This window comes from Electrophorus electricus, chromosome 4 (genome assembly GCF_041902795.1).
Source record: "Electrophorus electricus isolate QZ-2024a chromosome 4, ASM4190279v1, whole genome shotgun sequence".
NCBI classification, from domain to species: Eukaryota; Metazoa; Chordata; class Actinopteri; order Gymnotiformes; family Gymnotidae; genus Electrophorus; species Electrophorus electricus.
Window position 1 is genome coordinate 39,855,278 of NC_137500.1, and position 24,970 is coordinate 39,880,247.

The 24,970-nt window shown below is 41.6% G+C and overlaps 1 protein-coding gene across 4 annotated transcripts in view; it reads right to left on the reverse strand.

Annotated features, from left to right (window-relative positions):
* Positions 1-24,970, reverse strand: part of tsc22d1 (TSC22 domain family, member 1) — a 34,739-nt gene that overhangs the window by 2,309 nt on the left and 7,460 nt on the right. Inside the window, exons 1-2 of one of the 4 annotated variants that reach the window (XM_081713762.1) lie at positions 7,650-7,672; positions 258-309 (exon numbers count right to left, since the gene is read on the reverse strand). In XM_081713762.1, coding sequence (XP_081569888.1) covers positions 258-260 — 3 coding nt within the window. In that variant the 5' untranslated portion in view covers positions 261-309; positions 7,650-7,672. Of the gene's footprint in view, positions 1-257; positions 310-786; positions 1,111-3,748; positions 4,028-7,649; positions 7,673-24,970 lie in introns of those variants that run through there. The other 3 variants (XM_081713761.1, XM_027009569.3, XM_027009568.3) reach the window with 3 other exon arrangements.

Consider the following 24,970-nt stretch of genomic DNA (forward strand, 5'->3'; position numbering starts at 1 on the left):
CCAGCTACCAGGCAGATAAACTTGTTAGCACATTACAAAAACACTGCAACAAAGCACCAGAATCAGAGACTGAGGTTTTCTTGTGCTTCCCAGAGTCTTGCACTACTGTTATGTAATCCAGTACTTAGTTAACGCGGATGCTGATGCAACTCTGCCCCATGGATCGAGCAATCGAATTAGACAACACACACACTCCTTTTATTTCACTGCTAACATAGCTTCATTATAAAGAATAGGAGAGGAACAAACACACTTACCATTGCTTGCTCGATTTTGTTGTCTATGGCCACAACACTGGCGCCCGAGGAACTGAAAAACAAGTCCAACAAAGAAGTAATTAAGCACAGAGTAAAACACATGACCAAATTCTGGATTATGCCAAAGTATATACCCATGAAGACAAAGGCTACTTTCACAGTCACGAAATAGCCACAGAATGGTGCCATAAATAAAATAAAATAGCTCCAAGACTATGGGCATTTACCACAAAATAAAAAGTAAATCATTGAAAAAGCACAGCCAGATAACTTTAATTAAAAATCACATGTGACTAGAGCAGCATCCTTCGTGAGGAAACGCATCGATCGAAGGACCAGCCAGTTTAGATTGTAACCCTCACTAAATACACTCAGAGACCTCCAGCAGAAGGCACGGACCACGTTTCTGTATTTTATAAGGACGGCTGGAGAACCGAAGGTTGCAGGCGGTAAATGCATAATCTCCAGATACACCATCTGGATTAGTGCCGGAGGTAATGACTCTTAAAAGACACATTTGTCATTTTACCTATTGTCAAGCCTCACGGATGAAGCTTCCGTTCCCAGCAATGATGACAAAAACGAGATTGAAAAATTTCTTAGCTGACACACACCAAGATCCATCGCAACCGAGTAGCACTGAGAATTCATTCTATTTTAATCCATATATGTCGAAACGAAAGCAAAAAAAAATACAGCTCGGCATTGAACAGGCGGATAATCACATAGTTTTGCCGCAGTACAGCAACTAATCGGTGCGAAAAATTGCCCTTCGGAAACACTGCCTGGCGCAGTCCGGAGACGCACATCCACCGCCGCACAAAGAACCTCCAAGGTCAGCTCATCTCCGCTTCGGTGGAAATCTGCAGCCTTTCTAATTTGCATAATTTATCCAAGAAAAACAGCGCAACTCCGAATTCTATTGGTAAAGGAAGAAAATGATTTGACTAATATATGCGGTAACGCCTACACTTGAAATTCAGTTGCGCGAATTCGCATAATTTATTCAAACAGCTACTCCCTAAAAAGGAAATTCCGGTTGGACTAGAACAATGCTTTTTCACGCAATCTGTACAGTTAAAACTACAGCATTCATATTCTTCTGCGGGTCACACTGCCTTTTAACGCCAAGCATGCAGGAATAACATCCAAGGACTTTAATAAAATAAATAGATAATTCCTAAATCAATTTTTATAACTCGATGAAGCAATGCCAGTGAATGATAAAAGCATACGTCTTAAAAGGCTCTCAAGCTCAACATGTACATAGTGCCACTTGTTGGTAGCAAGTGGAACAGCAGTAGGTTATAAAATTGCTGATGCCTGCCAAGATGTTCAGGCAATATTTTTCAAAGACGTAAGACAGCGCTCACCCTATCTGTCTGTCTGTCTGACTTTCTCTTTCTGTCTGTCTCTCACTCTCTCACACTCAGACACACAATGAGGTATCACAAAACATACCATTAGCTCATTTAAGAAATTAACCAACTTTACACAGCTGTGATTCACATTCAAGCATGCACACACACACACACTAAAGATCTGAGGTGTCTTATGTGAAGGAGGTCAAAATAAACTTGCAAAGAAACATTTCTAAATATTTAGAAAATGTCTGATTGTAGAGTTACTATACATCAGTCAAACTTAATATGAGTGTTCCTGAGATGTTTGTTGTACAATGTCTAAAACAGTCCTGGTTACAGACAAAACTTTCATCAGAAACTAAATATAAGGATCTTTCCAGGTCAGCTCACTTGGGCTTTAGTCATCTGGGGGTGAAGGAATAAAACTATGATCAGAAAATAACCTACCTCAATTTCACCCAACTAAAAACCAGCAGATTGCACATAATTAAATGCTCCATTAGAAAGAGTTCCACAGATGTCAGGCAGCGTTTTATGATTTATGTATAAAAGCTTGCAAAAATTAGGAACTATGCAGGAAGCCAACAGCCAATGGCATAAAAATGCCACACATGCATGTCCAGTACAAAGGTCAACTTGCATTGTGAAAACTAAACTAGTTGCATTAAATTAGTAAGCAAAAATTTAAAGTGAGAGAGAGAGAAGGGGGGGGGGGGGGGGCGACGACCTACATATCAACATGAATGAACATGTGAACATTAGGCATTATTTACAGTACTACTTGGAGCCTACTGATCCATCACAGCTCCCACAACACACCTGAACCACACTATCAAGACTACTTAATGCTTGATACAACAAAAATATGTGGAACGTCTAGAGGTCTCTATGGACTAGTTTGCCTCTCAAGGCCAATGTAAAAAAAAAACAAACACTAACAGACCTTTAAAGTCTAAGGAATTTACAAAGTTAAATGGGTGTAAGATAGAAACCTTTTATAAATCTCAGCAGGATTAGTACCAAATAGCAAAACAAACTTTTCCTTTCACAGTGATTTCATTCTGAATTACACACATACTGAACAACTACATTTTACACCTCATATCCAGAAAGAAATTTTATACATACTCGTTTCCACAGAGTATCAGTGGTGCTCAGGATTATCAAGTCAGTCAAATATACTATAGTCTTGGTGACTGGTATATATAGAGCACTTATCCCAATTAAACGCAGCAGCACATCAAATGAGGACAAAATCCACGCAGCTTATGGCACAATGAGTTCTTATTGGATTAAGTGACTGGAAGGGGATTTAAGCAATTACAGAGCCCAAATATACCTCTTTTCTTCAGGTTCTGACCTCTGCCCATTACCACAGCCCCCAGACTACAGTCATTCAAACAACTCTGCTCCCCATTCACCCCAACACACTTTAGACCACATTAGTCAATAGTCAATGCCAAAATGGACTAACAGCCTAGATCTATATAAAATTTTCTAAATACCTGATCTCTCAACAACAAAATGAAACCTAATAGAACACATCAGTACTACAACAACAACAACAACAACAACAACAACAACAACAACTCTGTTGCTGGACTGGCACAATTAACTGGCAGAAAGAGAAGGCTGGACAGTATTACATGTTTATCTCAGGACACTTTAAAAGCAGGTCTGAGATGTGCTTTGATCAACAATGATAAAGGACGTGCTCAGCGTTTACAGTACAGATAAAGAACAACCCCTCTTACTCCATCCCGGTACAATGTCTGTAACGGAACTCAGAAATGCTCACTAGGTCAGCCTCAATATAAACAATAAACTACTAAAAATTTTTAAACTTCTGAAATGTTTAAAAAGTGTACATGTTTCTGGTGGAGGGAAAAGTGCTCCGCAATCCAAAACCATTAATTAGAATAAACTTGTGTAAAATTACATATAAAGTGATTTACAGTTGGAGTTATAATTCAATTTGGGCAGGATTTCAACAACTTATTTAAAAGGTCTTTCCATTCCTGAACTATGGGGAAAAAAATATCACCATACAGCTTAACCAGAAGCATGTAAAAATAAAAGGTTTCAAAACAATTATATTAAACTAAGTATTCACTCTTTGAACTTTACCTCTTTAAATGCTGCTCCAACTCCCAGAAAAATAGCTTAATGGCCATGTCGCCCAGGCCCTGTGCTTGGATAACCGCTTCTCTCATTGATGTGTAAATCAGCCTTCCGTCAAAACAAGAACTTATTCCACTATTCTCCACTAGGCTCAGCCACGTACATATCAAGTGTACAACCAGAGGAATGTAAACGGACAAGGGTAAAGGTTGAGTGCCTTTCTGGTTGTCTTCACTGTGCTGGATTTGAATGCATTGTGAGTGAATGACCGAATACAAGGGCAGGGAGATGTGTGATGTCACCTCACGTGACTCACTGTTTCATTAACCAGGACTGGAGATCCAGACCAGACTGACGATGGCCTCGGGTCTGCTGCCCACAGTCTCAGCAGGCACCCAAACCTTGGCTGATCCCAGCCGTCTCTCTTCCTCAGAGGTGTTGCAGTCAGGCAGGCCCCTGCACCACAGCCTGGACTTATCTTGTCACTTCTCATCAGCGTCGAAGCCAAGTGTAGGCTTAGGGAATCCGGGGCAGACCGAGCTAGCAGACGCTTCCGCAGACTTTTGGGGAGATTGTGGTGAAAAAACAATACAGGGCCAAACAATAAGAGGGGACTGTACTTGTTCAAAGATCAGCATAGCCTTGTGTACTGCAGAGGTGCAGCTTTGCTTCTCTATGTGCAACACACCTACACACACACACACCCATCTACTTAAGCCAAATGCACCCAACACTTGCTGGTAGTTTCTGCTGTGGTATTTGGGGGGGGGGGGGGGGGGGGGCTGGCTAAGAGGTACAGAATGTATACCCTCTGCCTTTTGGAATTGTTACACAGCCAAATGAGAGCCACATTGCCACTCTGCATGAGTGAGTGAGTGAGTGTGTGTGTGTGTCATTTTGGCATTTTGGCTGACAGCCGCAGGTTGCACAACAGCGCTCCATCCTGAATACTCTAGCTCCTACTTGCACCGTTCAGCATGCACAGTAAAGACTGGACAGCCTCAGTAAGAGTCACTCTATAAGCAAGAAACTGTGCATGTGAGAACTGCCTGTATGCATCACAGCTGCTTAATGTGTGTTGAGGGGGGAGTTCTACTTTTATCCTACTTTCAAATTTCCAAACACAAACATTTGAGACTCATTTTTTCTACCTTTCACAAGACAATTTGCCTTCATTGAAATGTATTCTTATTTCCGTGTTGGTGGACAGATGAACGGAACATTAGAGACTGACAATGTTTAACACCGTGTGCAGTTTTCTTGGGTGTTTTCCCCCACCCTGAAATGCGAATGCACTTCTTTCTTCTGAATAGTCTAGTCTTTGTGTGTCCTAATTGGACATCCAAAATTGGACATCCAAAATGTCAATAACATGATACAGACCAGAATATGATACTCCTATACGGACCAACTTACCCAGTGCACTGGTCTCATCAGGTTTGCTTTCAGAGAAAGGATTCGACATGTCACAATTGTCACAATTAGTGTAATTGTAGGACATCAATGTACAAGAGCAATGCCAGGATCAGACTACAAGTTATTTTCGTCTGTCACAACAGTCAGATTAGACGATCATAGTGGCATAAATTCGTGTAGTGTCATGTCTTGGTCAGGAGACTGATGCAGACCAACCATCATTGACATCCTTGTGTGGTCTGATAGGTTGTTGGGCAAGAGGGTCAAGAAACTGTCTATCGTGGCTACAGAAGCACTAACCTGTGTGTGATGCTGGTGGTGGTGTGTGCGGAAAAGAAAAGGAGGAAACAATTATTATGGACACTTCCTGGGTGTCAGTGAGGACAGTATGGGCTTGGAGGTAATGAATATGTTAACATGTTGAGAACATTAGGCCTACACAGGTGTAGCTAGGTCCCAGGTTCACTGTATGGAAACGCCAGATCTTGTGGAGGACAAATTATTGGGAATTGTATACATATGTGTTTTCATATAACTCACAAATCACTATTACTGAAATCAACGGTAACAGCAGCAGCCCTCTGGGCACCAGAAAACACTCTGTCATCCTACTGGTCAATGTCAAGGAACATGGTGTAAGGGATGTCAGAAAAGGGCATATACCAACATGCTACACTTGGTCAGTGTTGTGGGAAATCCCAAATGCACCATCATTGTTTGTTTAAGTCGTCACACCAGACCTGTTCTTTGTTCCTGATGCTCAGAAGCAGGCCTGACGCTGCACATTTATTGGCCATAACAAAACTTTGTCAAAATCAGGCTGCAATCGCATAGTCCGATCACGATACAAGTGGACCAAAGATCACCACCACCAAGAGGTTTGTTACATATATAATAAACCTAATTGAGGTTTGCTACAGAAATAATAAACCTAATTGAATAAGTATTGATTAGGGAAAGTACTGTGATGTTTTCCTCCAGCATTTGTTGTCATTTAACTGCCTTAGTGTGTCTACAGAGGCAGTATGTGTGAGTAATATGGAGTGAAACCTGGAATTAATGGGATTATTACAGGGACAAACAGCTCAGTTTAAAGACCTGGGACAAAACCACAGTGTCTGACTTCTCTGGAAAGCATGACTGAGATGTCTGCAGATAACAGCAGTCCCTTGCCTTGCCACTGCTATACTGAATCTGTCAATGTAGCCTTTATATGAAATGACAGTATAGATGTGGGAATACTGAATGCCACTGGTGTATGGTCTGTTCTGCAGGGCACACAGCACTAATAAAATCCAAAGCCATCTAATTATGCATAGATACAGTACAGTGAGGATATCCCAGTGAAGCAGAAAGGCATTGAGTAGAGGTGCATGAGCTCTAGGTCACTGTTCAACTGGGTTGAGGTGAGTGATTCAGGGGACCCATGGGAGGGTTTGTTTACACTGTACACAATCTTGATACTGATGGCCAATCAAGCACAAGCATTACTTCCACACCAACTCCTAAGATGATTCGTCGTCTTTGATGAATGTTTGCCAACGTAGAGCTTCTTCATTGCAGTCTACCACTGGAAATAACAGCTTAACATCACATTTTTGATCTAGCCCCTTTTTGTAGATGTTAAACCAACAATGTTTTTAAGACAAGTTTAATAGACAGCATCCACAACAAAGCAAGTAAGAAAAATCTTTAAAAAAAAACCCCAAAACAAACTACCATATTGTAGTTAAACCCTGTAGAGTTTTAAAAAGCTCTCAAATAAAACCCCAAAATCAGAACCCCAAAACTGATAAACACAAACCTGGTGCCTCAACTAAAGGTTATTGTGAACCAGCCCTCCAGAAGGCTCAGACTTCTGCTCCTTTAATTCTGCTTTTTGTCCCACACTCTGTGTGTTTATTACTTTGGATGACTGCAGCAGCTGGTGAAAAGCTCCCAGTAGCACGATTAGTTGATCGAGGGCCAGGCATGTGTGTGGCAGACATTTACTAACCCTGAGCCACTACATAAAACTAATAGACATGTGACAACAGAAAGCAGTGTGTCATCCCACAGGGCAGATGGCTCTTCTGTTTCAGCCATGAACACGCAAACACCGAGCACCGTCTTTACCGAGAGTGGTAGTGAACTGTATGGCATTCCACACTCTCCTTCCTCCTCTGATAAATCACGGAAGACACAGAAAAATGTAATCTCCCTCCTAGTTATCCCATATGATATACACAGTGTGAACAGACAAGGAAAAATAGAAAGATAAAAAAAACCTCATTCAGTTGTAATAGAAGAAAAAGCACTGAATTACAACCGGTTTTAAAGTGTTCTAATTATTTAACCCTAATCAAATGTTTCGTTGTTCAAATTCAAGCAAGGCATTCTTTGAAATTTAGATCATTAGTGAAAGTGGTACACCAAAACCAAATTCTGGTATATATTTAGCCCAAATGAATGTAATTTGTCCTTTTTCAGATTCACTAGGCATTCCACTTGCCTTCTCGCTCTCTCCCTCCATCTGTCACCAGTTCGTGACGACTGCTCCTCTTTCCCTGCTGCTATGTCCTAATTCCAAGAGGAACATTAACAGACAACGTCAACCGGCAGGATCCAGTTTGCCCGAGAGTGCAGAGCCCTCCCTTCCAAACTCTAACAGTGTCTACGTATCAGTGGAGCGTGGCAGTCTAGTGCTGGCCTGCGGGTGAACACACACCTGCAGAGTCTCAGCTAAACGTGCCAGCAAAAGCGGAACACACAACACTGACGCAGCGCCTGAGCTAGAGAATAGGCCTTATATGGAAAGAAAGCAGTACATTAGGTCTATATTACGACTGCAGAGCAACCTGCAGTTATATTTGGTTGCGGATTACAAGCATGTTGGTAAAGCTTGGACATAAAAGGGTTAAAGATTGGCCTGCATTTTGACAAAAACACTCACTTTGAAAAAATATTTACTGTAACATGTGAATGCCATGATTCATCAAACAAGCCCGAGGAACACACATCTGGAACTGCTCAGAATGTTCACAGCACTCACAGACAAAATGTGTGACTTGTTAAGAGGGCTCAATTTGATGCTGAAACCTTCTGCACCACCAATATTACTACAAAGGCCAAGATAGTAACGCCTACTACCAAACGACACAATCATGCTGTGCAGCTCAAGGAACCATTTGTGAGTAGGGTATTGTTTACTTGCTCTTCTTGGCTGTTGTTCTTACACATACACCAGTGGATCTTGTGCCATTTTTGGGACCACCCAAAAACGTATGCTGGAGTTGGACACACCCTCCCTCTGGATTACGCCTATATTGCACAAAGAGCAACGTCAGTTCTTTTACACAGGGACGCAGACTGCATGGAAAATCCTCTGGTTGAGTAATGCGCTATATAAACACATCCCTTTGCTGTGTGTCAAATTGCTTCTAGCATTTTTGTAACTAACATACATTACAGCCATTAGTCGCACAGAAGAATGTTATTGATAACCATAATCAAGTGAACAACAACCTTTAGCTGGACATTTCTGAAGTCAGTGGAACTTCTCTTTATTCTTTTATACAGCATGCACTCCTTTCCTCAAAGTCACCATTTCAGTTTATAATAATAACGGGATAAATACTGACAACAATACAAACAATTGTGATAAAGTTCTTAGAAGGGTCATCAAAAATACAGGATTATGTGCTTTTCCATAACCAGGCAGTGACTCAAACCTCACAACTCACAACAAACCTCAAAACCACTGCGTGGTAATTTTCTTAAGTACAATACTGGCTCTATTCAGATAATCAAAAATGTTTTATATATCAAGCAGACACACACACACAAACATGTGAAATTACAGCTGTAGTCAGAGTCTTATTCCTATATCTAGACCTCTTTGGCTTACCAGTACACCAGTGTAAACATTACACAAAGGTCTATAGACGTTTACACCCAGGGACACGGTACATAATGTATTTGGATGACACTTATCATCATTGATACCACCAACTCTGACAGATCTATTAGAGAGGAAATCAACAGTTTTTCTGAGTGGCATACAATCAACTAACTACCTGGACCTGAATCCCAGCAAATCAAAGGAAATGGTAGTGGATTTCAGGCAGTACCAGCATGTGGTCCAACCATGGAAATAATGTGTACAGATGACTGAAAGAGTTAGACAATATAAGTACTTGGGTACAACCGTCGACACCCTCACATTCAAGAAAATGGTGAGCTGTTTTCAAAGTGCTAAAAGATGTTATTCTTCCTTATGATGATGAGAAGACTTTGCGTTCAGCAATCAATTCTCTAAACATTCTGCTTTATTGAATCCGTACTAACCTAGAACATGGCAGTATGGTTTGGAGCCGTGAAGACAATTAACTTACAACCCCATTAAAGAAAGCCAAACAAGTGACTACTGACCCCACACATACACTCCATCTATACTACAATCTCATGCCCTCTGGCAAACGTTATAAGGTTAAACATTAATGTTAGGACAAGCAGAGCAATAACACGTGTTGATCCTTTTTCTATTCACCTTTTGAACTCCTAGACAACATTTTATTGTGTTTTATACTGCATTTTTTTTAATCAATGACTTATTTATCTACTTAAATTTTCTCCATCAGCTTGTGTTTGTTTGTTTATTTATTTATTTATTTATTTATTTATTGTTGATTAAAACCATAATACTGTAAAACCCTGATATCTGTAGACCATCTTATGACACTATGACATTTTCTAACGTCTAGTTTGTGAGTAGTTTAACTGGTCACATTCCTCGATTAGAGGGATGTGACCTGGTGTGGGTTACACTCACTCACCTGCCGGCTAGCACATGCAGCGAGACCCTGAGCACTGCCAGGAGCATGGAAGCTCAGGTACCTCAGAAGACTGGCAGCACTGTAATGCAATACAGGATGATGCTTGCAAAATCTGGGCACTGCCAATTTATACGGGCGTAATATGGAAATAACAATTATGTCAGACAAACAAGGGCCATGTTGTGATTATGTATTAACTTGAAGGAATTTGCAATAAGGGACATGGGAAATAAACCAAACACCAAGTTGGGACATGAACCCAGTCTAATAGGAACAGCATTTTACTCACATTAAATCAACAAGCCTCCCTTTAAAGGGGCTTCAAATGTCTAGATCCTGACCCCTTTAACATATACAGATAAGAAAATATTCATATGCAGCAGCCAAGACTAAGTGAATGAATGCCATGAACTAACTGTAAATATCTCCCAGTAACATCTACAGCAGTGCACAGAAATGCTTTCCAGCCTTGCCACATGTAACTGTCACTGGATTCATGATGTCTACACATCCATAATATGCTAATTTTTAATCAGTTAGTTATTTTAATCCTAAACTATAAGTGACGTGGTGTCTTACTTGTCCTGTGTGTAAATCTAGCTGCACTCAGCCAGCTAGTTGGGTTTGAGTAATTAGGAAACCCTCTTTTGGGCTGGCCGGCCAGATAATGTTAGTAGCTGATAAGGGCACCAAAACGTGCTTGTAACATAAGTGAATTTATAAGAACAACTTTATAGCTAGAAGTTGTTTTTCTTTTGGATATAATTAACAAATATGGCAGGTGCAAGTAAAATGTATAGTAGCCTTTAATCTTTTTAATCTTAATTTCTCAGAAGCCACTGAATGGCTCTGTCCAGTAACCCTTAGAGAGCAATGCAATGACTGGCCCATAAAACCTCCGTGGCGTTGCGTAACTGTTGCTCAATTGCTGAGGGGACACGCCATTTGCGCCAAGCTCTCAGAGGAGCACAGAGCATGGCCCATTGCTTTTGTGGCCTTTTGTTAAGGCAGGAAGGGGGTGCGGGCCGATCGGGAACCTTGTCTCCTTCTGTAGGCCTGGCAGGGGAACAGAGGTATGCTGTTCGCTTGGGAGAAAATATAGGCTGAGGAGTGCTGAGAAACACCTCAGGAAAACAGGGATAGTGTTCTGGGAACAAGGCTAATAGTCTGGAGCTAGAGCTAGTTTTCAATACACCAACATGATTGACGGAACGAACTAGATACAGTCACTACATTAGAACCCCATACCTTGTGCTTACCAGGCCAACCTTTAGGTACACCAGTCTTAAATGTTTTCTTGGTGTGTAATGAATAACTGCATAACATCTGTTGGCCTGCTCGGTTATATTATTTGGATGTTATACTATCAGTGAAAGTTCGCTGGTTTGAGCCCCATTGATGCCACAGCCATCTGTGGCTGAGAGTCTAAGAGAGCAAAGCACGCACTGCTCTCTGGGTTGTGGGGGGGGGAGGGGAGGGTGCCATGACTCTGTCCCTGTCAAATCACAGCGACCCTAGCCAATCACAGGCCAAGGAGGTTATCGCTTTCCTCCGGGTGCCTTCAGCTGCCCTGTGTCGCAGTCTAGGAAGCACCTCGAAAAAGCTGCAGTGCTTGGCTGTGTGTCTAGGAGGAAGCACATGTCTGCTGCACTCTCCAGGGCTGGGAGATGCCGAATGACAGAGGAAGGTTAACTAGCTAATGTGTGGGAATCACTGATGAAGAGCTACAAGATAAACCATGCACAGCAATAAATGGAAACTCTTTACATGAGAATACACACATGTTTTGTGTTTTAAAGTGACTGCTGACACCAAAGGTTTTTTAGACTCTACAAAGTGCTGAAAATCAATTAATGCTTAAAAAAGTTTGCATTTAGTGCTACATGCAGGAAACAACATGGATCTAATGTAAACTAAAATTACTTCAAAATTCTGTTTGTGGAAAGAAAAATGCCCACAGTGACTGGTTTATGAGAATAAAAATAAAACAGTATATGGCCTGATATGTAATAATATGGCATGTAGTAATTATATGTAGAAATATGGCCTGATCAATAGCTTGGCTAGTTTTCAAAGGTCTGCTATGGCACCCAACACTGGCCTTCCATTGAACGATTACTGTTCTGAGGATATAATCATGCACATGACCAAAACATCAATAAAGATCACAGTCCATAGACCACTCGGCCTTAAGGGACATTACAGGAAACCACCTAGCAAGGGTGGAGTGAACGAAGCTGTAGCTTTGTCCGATCATGAAATCCCCCCCCCCCCCCCCCAAAAAAAAATGCAAGAAACACGGACTTGAACAACTAGTTATCCTCCTTGGCTCATGTTACTAGCATAACCCAGACATCCAGGTTTCACTTGTCAATCTTTGTGAGGATTTCTGTCATGTCTTTCCAGAGAAGCCACTCAGATGCTTGTCCAGGCCCTTGTCATCTGGACTACTACAGCTCACTCTTGGCCTCCCCGTACACACCACCTGGTATTCAGCCGTACAGCTCATCCAATCTTCAGGTGCTTCTACTTCACTCCACTTCCCTTACACACATGCACACGCGCTCTCAGCTCCAACTCAGCTGTTCCCAGGACTGCAATCTTCTGGACGGAGATCTCCGATGGGGTTCCTGGGATCTGCTGGAGCAACTCTCTCAGTTAGAAGGTCACAGCCCCTAGTGCTCCGATTACCACGGTAACCCGTTGCCTTCACCTACCACATCTTTCCAGCTCTTCTCTCAGCCCTTGGTATTTCTCAAGCTTTTCATGTTCCTTGTTCTTGACGGTGATATCACTTGGACTTGCCACATCCATCGCTACGGACCTTTTCTGCCGCATGTCCATTTGGATACTGCAGTCACCTACATTACAGGACCGGCCTGGGTAACAGTAATTGATATACATAGGAAAACTGCACAAGAGGCAAGTGCCCCTGCGCTGACAAATTCACACAAGTGCATTGCTGTTGCCAGCTTTCAAGACTTAAGATTTTTTAGCAATATGGCCTTGAGCCTTAATCCCTCATATTGTGGAATCTCATTACAGACAAAAATCATGTCTGAGCTAGCTGGAGCCCAAAGCAAATGACATTTTGGCAGAAAAGAGGTGTGTTAATGCTACAACAAACTCATCACCACAAAAGCTAGATGGCTGACAATGCCAACTGGACGGTGTTATGAATCTGACTACTGTGTTTAGTCTATACTGGTTTTGCTACCACACAGTTGCATCCAGACAATAAGAATAAGATAGAGCTTCACTGAGAACTGAATGTAACTGATGGCATTACTGTTGATGGAAAGGAACCTTTTCAGGGGACTGGCATTTTCAGTATTCTTTAAGCCATATCCAGACATCTTTACAAATCAGTCAGCACTCAGACACCTGTGTCATAGCCTTTAAACGAGGTCTGATCACTACATTCAGTGTCCTTGATTACTGCAGGATTACATTTGACATGAAACTGACACCTGCACCTTCACTGTGATCAAGACTTAAAGCCACTATGTGCATTTCTGGCACTGTTAAACACTAGAGCCAAAAGGAAAAGTAAGCAGATTGACTTTCCATTTTGAATACATTTCTGAATAAAAGTCAAAGCTCTCAATTTTTCCATGTTGCCTCATAGTTAACATGGTGCACATTTATAAAGTACAACTCTAATCAGAGAACAGTGCAGCACCTGAAGACTGACATTTAAAACAAACAGAAATGGCAACAGAATGACTCAATCATTTGATAAATGCCAGTAATACAAGTCAGTCCTTCTAGTCTGACCACATACACCATTTGAAAATGGGAAATTCTCGACACCAAGTATATTCAGAGCAGGGCAGACAGGCGTTTCGTACCGAGCTCATAATCTGCCCTCCCCTGCACCGTGGCCCCATGAGGAGGGAGGGGCCACTTCAGTGCTTCCATCTTCACCACACACAGTACCACAAGAGCCTAAATGTCCATCACTTAAATCATAAAGTAGACTTAGACTCTACTCTCACAATCATATAATCTTAAAATAATATGATTTACAAAAATGTAAAATAAAAGTAATAAAAACTAACAAAAAATAAACAAACAAGTAAAACAGAGTTGATAAATGGCTCATAATTGTATAAACCATGGCTATTAAATAATTCATTAAATCTGGGTATACACTGTGTAATTATTGTGATGTTTATGCAATCAGGACAAATCACAGTAACGTGGCATGCTCCATGAGAGTGGATTTAGCATCTCTGTGACCAGAGACAGCTCCAATTATCTGTCCAAATCTCAGTGACAGCTGCCATGACACACAACTAAAAACAACCAACAGGGAGCGACACAGAATTACGCTCAACTCAACGCCAACTTCAAATCAATGGCAGGATAGCAAACTGAAAACGAAGTGGGACTCAAAAGAAGAACGTTTGTGGAATTGTGGCAGCAGAGAGAATGCCTTTTTGATGTCTTCTTTTGGCAAAAATAAGTCGCACATAGATGCTGAAAGCATATGATCATAATTTTCTATCTTGGGATTATTGCCAGAGAACTTTATTGTTCAGTCTGACATTCCGCGAGTGAGATCGCATAGTCTGTCATGTGATTTGGTCAAAATGTCAGCATCTCATACCGTGTGAACAATGCAACAAACATGTACAACTCCTGGAACTCAGTGTAAAGCCTTCTTACAAAATACTGCCAAGAGGCCAAGTATACCTGCATATTGCATACTGAACTTTCAGAAACTTTACCAAAGATAACAAGAAACAAGATTAATTGTTGAACTGTTTTTTTTTTTTGCTCCTTGGATTATATTGTAGGCTTCTATATAATTTTTGTAGCTGCTACATTTAGCGTGCCAGCATTTTGGCTGATAGTCATAAGAGTTTGAAAAGTACCATTACTGAAAATGACCTCAAGCGTGAAGAGATAAAACACAAGTGTGCCAATTCTACAGGTGCCTCAACACTGACAAGTCTGTCTGTGGAGTGCATTGGGGTGTTGAGGCCTGTTCCAGGAATAGTATAAACAGTTTTGTTACTGATTTGCAGTTTATTGTATTCCCACTTAAGCAGTGTCTTTCCTATAGATGGGCATCAACACTGATCGGGGCAATAGATGAGAGAGAAAAAAAAAAGTAGCTTGCAACAACAAAGAGACATTCATTGCAACAATTCCACAGAACAAGATAGCTAGGGTGTGACCACACCACAAGTATGCACCTGGAAATATTATGAACTGTATTATATTACTTGGAATTGTTCTATGAAGCAGTATTAATTACACAATAATTGGCCTTAAACTGCATTCATGCCATGGCTATGACTAAGCTAAACAAAGGGGAAAAAAAGAAAAAGCTATTGGGTCACAGTGAAACAAATGCTTTTACATGAGTTTACTTTATTGTCATAAAACACCTACTATAAACAGTCAAAGGCTAAGCAGGAAAGCTCAAATGCCCACATGAACTGAACTTCCACTGGTGAGGCAGAACACCTTGTAACGATGAGTATATGCACAGTAAAAGGTTTTGAGTTTTCAGTGTAAAGGTCAAAGAATGGCCTTTCTTAATGGCAGAGCTTATGAGGCATATCAGTGAAATGATGAGAATGCCATTTTAACTTAATTCAACACAAACAATGGATGCTTTATTTTTATCGTGCTTTAAAAAGAATGCTCTCTTTCTAGAGTATTTTTCCTAACTGTATATCTGCTGCCTTTCATTAACAGTTAGTAAACCTGAGCCATACCAATCTCTGCAAGACACTTGTTTTCCAGTTCAGCAAAAGACAAACCCGACAGTATCGTTAAAGTATGTTAAGACACTGTAAGGCCAGCAATCCATCATAGGTTAAATATACATGCCTTTACTAAGAGTACAGCACTAATCTCCTCGCTAATTAAACAAATGTACAAGGATAATCACAGCACGGAGCAAATGGCTGCATGAGTCATTGTGTTTGCAAGGTGACTTATTAATGCCAGAATTTATTATTATCATCATCATCATCATCATCATCAGTATTAACTAACTACTTCCAACATCTCTGAAATTCTGTGAAGTCCTTGCCTGGACTCCGAACTAATGGTAGAGGATGGAACAGTATGTCAAATAAAAGACAATTCAATTCACTGCACAAAGTAGAGGAGGGAGGGTCCAGAGTGTCAGGTCAGCCTCATCAGTCAGATGTACGCTGCAGGAAAGGCATTTGGCTCTACAGAATGCGTGATGGAAATACAGCGCAGGTTTCCACTTCTTTGATTCTGATTTTATTCACTTGCAAATTCTGAATTTGAACTGACATTAATACGGACACCACTGGCAGCAGTGTTCCAAAAAAAAAAAAAAAGTAAGCGCACGCATGCACGCACGTACGTACCAACTTATATAAAATGATGTTGGATTACAGACGTAATGGCCTGACGATCCAAGCCTGCTAAGTGTAGGCATACTCAGCTCAAGTCTGCCCTCTGGTGTACATCCGAGGTATTTCCTGTGCCAAATCCAACCTTTAGTGGTGTGGCACACACGCTCCGCCCACACACAGACGGAGAGTTTGATATCTATAGCGCTTTAGCCTGGCCTCAATGTCAAAGATTTTGCCAGTTGCATTCTGAGTGGCTATTATACTGATCAAAGTTTTATTGTTCCAGCTAAATTCAGCCTTAGCGAATAGTTGCAATTGAGTATGCAAAATAGTCTTTCATAAACAGTTCATGTTATCTCATCATTCCAAGTAAGTGAAGAGTTCTGCTTACAGGAGTTAGCAAGAGAAACACAGCTTGCTGGCTATGGACAAAGCCTTATATTTCAAGCATGGCCAGCTGTCTGTGAACACCTACCAGGCATCTGATTTTGCTGGTTGTGTCAGTTATGCGAGATCATGTGAAATGGCTCACAGAGAAAGGCATAGCTGTGGCTTACGCAGGGACACAATGAAGACAACAACATGGCATCTGGGTGATGAAATATCATAACTGGAACTCAAATTACTCGTGGGCACTAAAGTGGAGAGAATTACTACAGACTTACATTTACTGACATGGTCTCTCCAACTGTTTTGATTTCATTACAGGCACAGGACAGGACATTACAGGACATCCCACATCCAGCAGGGCCATTGTATAGCTACTCGTTTACCCGGGGAACCATGTGTCTATTTTCAAGATTGCCTCCTTATTTAAGTCATGCCAAAATTGCAGGCTTGTGATTGGTCATCAGTCAGTCAAATTTCCTTTTCCTGAAATAGTATGCAGGTCTTGGTCAGGTGAAGTAGCGCAAGATTAGTGGTCAAGTGGACCCACTAGTGGACTAGTGTCCACGGACGTGGTGCTAGGAAGTAGTCTAACGATATTCATATCACCACAACATCTGCACGTACGTGTCACATGACTCATCACCACCAAAGCTATGAATGTGACTTCTTTTCCAATCCATGGTGGAAAGCCACTCACAGTCAAACCCGCCTGCCGAGGGTTTCTTGAGTGGTCCAATAGAAACCTTTAAAGTCTGACAAGCTAAAATTTTACAAACTCTCATTGGCAATTTTTTTTTCCAATTGGATAGATTTTCTATTGAGAAACTCTGACTAGTTTAAAGAACATACATGAGAATAACTATCCAAAAATATTTGATCTAAGACACACGAATCATTTGTAGGAGTGTGCTTACTACCTAAATGTTATACAAGCCACTAATATTTTGCCTATACAGGCCATAACACCTCACTGACTAGCAATGCCAGCTAGATCCCGACACACCTCAGCTCAACCCCATCAAGCTACAATAACTGTGTGTTTGATTTATGTAGCAACTCTCTCATATCTCATACCTAAGGTTGCTTCACAAAAACCTCTGGTGGGAGAGAAAAAAAAATGTCGAGGAGAGTAAGCAGAATAGCGTACCAGGCAGGTCCTGAGTCAGCACAACTCCACTCCGCTACAGAAACCATGCCCGGCAGGTCCTGAATCAGCTCAGCTCCACTCCACCCAGCTACAGAAACCATACCTGGGAGGTCCTGAGTGAGTTCAACTCCACTCCACTCCACCTAGCTACAAAAACCATGCCCAGCAGGTCCTGAGTCAGCTCAAATCAATCCAGTACAGCGACAGTAAGGCCAACATGGTACTGCAGTCCAGTCACTCACTAATGAATAATACAGCTTTGGAAATTACATTTGATTTAAAACATATTTAAACTTCAGAGTAAACAGGCACTTACAGAAGTGAGAGAAGTGAAACGTGCAACGTGGGTTGGAAAATCTGACCACATTTTGATCCTCTTATATAATACCTGCTGGTTGCCATCCCCTTCCTCATGAGGAAAGTCCAAAGCTTACACTATGCACATTCTGCACTACTGAATGGGAAAACTTTACATCATGTGTAAAATATAGAACAGGGCTAGAACAGAGCACCAAAAATACTTACAGACTATTAAACACAAGCAAGAACTCTGACAGATCCTGAAGAAGTAAAAAAACAACAAGCAAAAAAAAAATAATAATGCAAGAATGTCCAGAGATTCTGAGCTCCCCGAGTGACGCAGTAGTAATGGAGAATATCCAGAGTAATGTAGCAGATCCACTTAAATACACGCACACAACAGCAAAAAGCAACAATTTCCCAGTGACTCACCATGCTCTCAAGTCCCCTGGGGAATGTTTGGATTTGTTCAATGACATGTTCAAATAGGTGTTGTACACGACCCTCAGAGGCATTGCAAATATCAGTCAAGATACCATAGTATCTTCAATAAGACTTAGGAACAATTCTTATAAATTATTCCTGCACACCATCATATATAAAACTAATATATATTAGACTAAAGGGGGGGGGGGGGGGCGTCTGATTAATACATTTTCTATACTACCAAATAATTCATACGATTTGATTCTACTCCAGGGAGCTCATGATTTCTCCTCTCAAAGACATGGACACAGCTCTACCAACAAGAGATGGCATGTGAGCACATCAATCTTTGTATAATGCTTAGATTAGGAAACAAACAGGTGCAAGATCTCACAGCTAGCCACAGGAAAACACGGGGCTGAGGCAAGAACAGCAGCCATCAAGCCACACTATGCTTTTTGTATTTTATGTATATTTTCAGTGAATTTGTTTCAGTGAACTCAGTCATATTTCACACAATAACCAGAGGGCATGGTTATTGAAGGTAATAGGCTCAAGTGTCTTGTGTTGTTGCTTGCAGATCTAGGAGATCAATGGATGCTATTCTAAGCCTTGTCAAAGTTAAGTGAATTTTTATTTGCAGTTTTCCATTTTGTTTTAAATATGCAATTTACATATATACCAAGAGTCATAACTAACAGCCAGAAATAGTCTTTTAGTTGGCCAACTCTCTCTAATGGCCTTTAGGTGGCTGCAGAGACAACAAAACTACTTCAGAACGATTATGAAGCACTTCTACTGAATGGACACTGGGTGGCGACATACAAGCACAGTACATATCTTAACCGCTTTCTACATCTCAGCACATCTTGAAAACAAAAATGTCCTTTAAGCAAATATCACTACACTGAAATACCCAGCAACATACCAAGCAATGTTGGGCACCTGCACCTTAGGACAAAGTGATTTAGCACAACCTGAAACATCAGGTAAAACCAAGACAGTCAAGAAATTCTGCATCAGTTTGTGGACTGTGACGAACACAACTTCACAACTGTCTTGCTTAAACAGGTGCCACATTAGCAAGTGTTTCTTGACTCTTGCCTTGAGTGCAGGTCAACAGCTTTTGTGGTAGAGATGGTATCATGTTTCAGTATATAACAACATGAGTCAAATTTTGTCATATGAAAACTATGCTGCCTGCCACAAAGGCAGCTACTGAGTCGTGCTCAGTCATGCCACCACACTGCGGCTTACGTTCCTCAAGACATTCCTCAATATCTCCGCTGGTGAAAGGCTATCGGGCCTCCCAGCCTTTGGTCATTTTGATGATGTTCATCAGTTGCTATTCAATAGGGCTGTTAATAAAGAAACAAGGACCAGGTGACTCCTTGACTTTATTAGATGACAAACATCTATTGCAACAACTGCAATACTGTAATCTTAAATAACTATGTCAATTAATCAGACAATAGTCAATCACATTTTATACATTAAACCCATTCTAGTTAATAAAGGGCTAATCCAGAGTGCCACAATCAAGACCAGGGGGGGGGGAGAAAAAAAAAAAAAAAAAAAAAAAAAAAAAAAAAGTTGCACGAAGTACACTCTAATGCAAAACTGTCTCCCTCTAGCAGTCTTTGTGCTTCCAATATCAGGACACATTCACCAGAGAGAGAGACCTTATGAGCCCTTTCAGGATACAGTGATCAGGGACAGTCGTGTGTGGACACAGATCAGAATGTCCCCTGTCCCCACCCGCCCACCCCCAGTTATTCAAAAACAACTTTCTACTTCATGAATAGAAGAACGTTCATCTACCAGCCTATACTAAGCAACCTAATGTGAGAGACAAGATTCCCAAACCATTTACTGTATGTTACTTGTCACTGAAGTGATTCCTGCTAAAATTTACAAGGAACTGTCAGGATCTCAATATGACAAAGATAAAAATGCCCAAACTAGCAGCCCACATAACTGAGTGAGAATGGTGCAACTGCTGACATTCACACATGAATGAAGGGAGGACAATGCAAGCAGACCATACTGCTGTGTGTGTGTGTGTGGGGGGGGGGGTATAAAGTTCTCCATCACTACTGTATAAATGATGATGGATCCATGTCTGCTGCACTCTACTATGCAAGTAAAGGGAAAGCCCCAAAAATAGCATTCATATGTTCAATATGTTAATATGAAAACAATGCCATGAAAAAATATTATGCAAAATACCACTGCTGAATCCAACCAGACCAGTTGCTGCTCTCTCCATACAGCCCATGCCTTTACAGGCACACCTCCTCAGGCCTTTTAACAAGTAAATAACGAGCCTTCTCAAGAACTGCCTGGTTTTCTGCACAACTGGCTCCAAAAGTGTAATCTGATCATATGAAGTAATAAAGAACAGAGACAGCCATATTTATCAGAGGAATACAAAATGTTACACAAATGGTTTAATAGAAATGGTAACTTCAATGATCAATGAAAAAGGGTGTAACTGGAGAGTGGAGTTCCCATTAGTACAACAGGTACAGGGTAGTCTAGTAAAGAGAGATCTGTGATATAACAAAGTTATTGGGGCGCATAAGAGTGGAATGGTGAGCAAAGGGATTTCTTAAAACGTGACCCTCCACTAGTCAGTCTGGCTCATCATTCTCAAATAGAAGTAATTCAACATAGCTGGTACTTTCCTTAGGCTGTCCTACAGTACAAAGAAGGCAGCATTGACAAAGAAACCAAGTATGTTAACCATAGGTCAGCAGGCCTAATGAATCTGCCAGTAGGAAAACTAGAGAATTAGATTGGTATTACTGGGAAGGAGAAAACCACTGCCATCAACTAAAAGATAATAGCCAAATGGTGCTACTTGTCTCATCACTCCATGTTTGCTGAAGGCCATCTGGATGGTCCACAGGACTACTGAAGAAATGTTCTATGCAGAGGTTTAGACAAAGCCATTTCACTTCAAGGACCTGACCCAAATTCCCTTAAAATGCTGTGGTGTGATCTGAAGCAGGCCAGTCAAGCAAGACACCCCAAAAATATACATGGACTAAAATGGTTGTGTGGATGAATGGGCACAATACCTTCTAACAAGACTGCTTACTTACCACGTACAGAAAGTGTCTGGTTGACGTTAGCACAAGTAAAGGAAGTACCACTATTTGCTAAGTACTTCTTACATTAAAGACCAGAATTGGTCTTTGAATAAAACATACGTCACTGGAAATGTGAAATTTCTCAAAAACAACTAAACCTTTTTATTATTGATGACTTGATAAAGACATGACATATTTAACAAAGAAATCCATGGCTCACAGATTGTTACAACTGTACATTGTAAATTCAACACCTGGGTAGAAATACTGGATTGCCTTCTATCCCCATGTTCCCATTACCTCATCACCATGACTCACGTGTCCATAAAGCACAACATATGAATCATTAGATAATTCATCTACTGACAAAGGCCAGTCTCAGGAAGGACTAGCCCTTCCTGTACACCTCAATCTTTGTCATTTTTAAAGTAGGAATTTTTTCACGCACATTGCAATATGTTTACAGAAATACTGTCAGTGGTGACATGCATGGACTTGAATGACTCAAGAATGTGACTAATACCCGCCAGCTGTTGTTAGTAAAGTCTGCATGGCATCCCAGGTCAGTGCAACTAAATAGCTCCTCATAGCACCTGTCATGCTCTCCCACCTGCCGAAGCCTCGCACTCCCACAGAGGCCTCGCAAAAAGACAAAAATAATCACAGGCTTTCCACGCGGTAGGGGTGGGGTGGGGTTATAGGAAGCTTTACCAAACCAGCCCTACGGCTGCTGCCGAGTCTAGACAGTGAATGAGGCTCATCAGAAATGGAGCCAACGTATAATAGTAACAAATGCTTTTATGATTCTAGATAGTATTGAGATGAGATCAGTGAAAAGTCCAGTGAGTTCTCAGCTGATGTTGAGTCCCTGGGTGCACAGGCCTCTCAGTGCGAGAGTGTGAGGGAATGGCCTCAGGGTATGTGGATATGCTTTACAGAGATCTAAAGCCAGTCAATGTGGGAGCTCCAGGCACTGCAGACTACAAGTTTAGGCAGAAACCTCGATTCAGCCTTCACAGGCCCCTTCAGAGAAGAAGGGCAGCTACTGTCAGAGTGTTAGCAGTCAACTCACTATACAAATGCCTCCTGGTTCTCTCTCTCTAAGAATGTCCTAACAGCACATTACCGCAAACAAAACAAGACAGAAAAAACTTGACGGCATGCTTTAAAAAAGGGCGTCATCATTACCAAACTTGGCCAATAACTCTCAGATTAAATTGGAACAAACAAAAAAGATGAAATGTGAGGACCAGCTCCTGTGTGATACTAGCTCTTGAACAGATGGTCAAAAGACCCGTGTGAGAGCATCGTTAAGAGGAGGAGGTCACCAGGCGTCATCCTGTGACCCAGACAGGAGCACGTCCCGTCACCTCCACAGACAGAAGCTCCAGCAAGGCCCGAGACCACTGGTGCGAAGAGTGAGCATAAACAAACAGTCGGCCTTCGCCAGTAGTTTTCCCACTCTGCCTGCACCCAAGACAGAAGATGAGCACTGAGCAAACAAGCTCTGAACTGAAGCTGCACTCGGCCGTCCCTCTGCAGAATTTGGTTCCATGGTGTTATGAGCACAGCCTGGGTCCCAAATGGACTATAGAAGAGCAATGATACAACAGACAGAGAATTACACCGACCATCATATAACAGAGGATATTCTTTTGATAAAGTTCGTCATGTGACCAACAGTCAATTTTTACAGTCAGCCATTTGAAATCATAAAATGTTCACCCCAAAGGAAAGACACACCAAACACACCAAAAAGCAGTTTCATCTCCCTAAATGCAGTCAGCCAAGAGAGAAAAGGTAAGACAAATTTGGGCTCTGGAATGGCAGGGAGGGTTGTGCTACTGAGTGTTATGGCAGCTTGGTGGCAGCTCAGACAAGCATGCAGACGGGCATAAAATCAGGGCTGGCTGGCACGCAGGGTAGGAGCGGAGAGCAGCGAGATGGCCGGCAGCCAGCCAGCACTGGCAGTGCCAGCGAAACAATGATTCAGTGCTAAAGGCTAAATACAGTGGCATGGTGCATGCTAAAGCCAGGGCCCAGCTCCCTTCAGCCTCCACACACAGGGAAGGATTATTTTAAATAAAATGAGAAGGAGAACCACTATAAACCCTCCTTGATCAGACCTCGCCAGAGCATAACACACAAGCTCAGCAGGGCCGGGAGAACCAGTTGTATGGGAGTCATTACCATGTCCATGTATGATCAGCCCCCAAAGGCTGTTCAATACAATATTATCACCACCACAATATGGTCTGGCAATATGCAAATATGCCTTCCAATAAATGAGAAATATTTGTGTGTGCTGTAAGGGTGACTACCAACCTCAGACTTTGCCAGTGAGTGTTCTGTGGGTGTTTTGATGAAGCACCACATTCATATCCACTTCCAACAAACAAATCATTTTGGTCAAAATAATTCAGGCCACTCTTCAAACCACATCACCAGTGGGATTTAATATACTGCAACGCCTGCAATGTGATCCAATATAGCTGCATTGTATTCTGTTTATGCAGATATACAAATAATGATCTCACTGGGTTGACTCAGCTGCCCTTAGACAGCTTCTCATTGACGTGATCTGTTTACCATTGACAGTTAGGCAGAAGTCAGCATTTAGCATAGCACAGAGGCTACATCTGGACTGGAGCTTATACTAGGACAGTGAGAGCGTGCCAGTTACAAGGTGCAGATCACAGGCTTCTAGGGAACACAGATAAGGACCTTTGTTCTAGAAAGCAGCGCTTTGACAAATAGCCTGTATTCTAACTTCAAAGATGAACGCTAACAGACATGAAAGTAAAGCCATGGCACATGCAGCATGTAGTGTGTGCAAAAAAAAAAACAAACCTAAATCAGCTCCCTGAAAATCACTGCAACAAGTGATACAAATTTGTATATTGCAAACCAAGCAAAAAAATAAATGTAAAAATAAAACCCCCTGGGGGTGGCAGAGGTCAGCTGTTGTACACTAGCATCCACTGTGTGCGTGTTGACCTTCTATCACACAGCCCACCCTCACGACATAAGGAAGGGAACTCTCATTGTGCCTGTAACAGAGCACCAGAAGCACACAGGCCTATGCACAAGGCCATCCGCTCCAGCCAGAGACTTCCTGCTCTGTCTAAAGCCCCTGCAGGATAGACACCATTGGACAGGAAAGTCCTGATATTTAAAAAGTTGAAAAGAACGCAACTGCCAGCCTTAAACTACCAGTTTTACTACTAATTCACCCAGACTACCTGGCGAAAACACTTCCCTCGACGTGACCAATAAAAATGTTTTTTTTA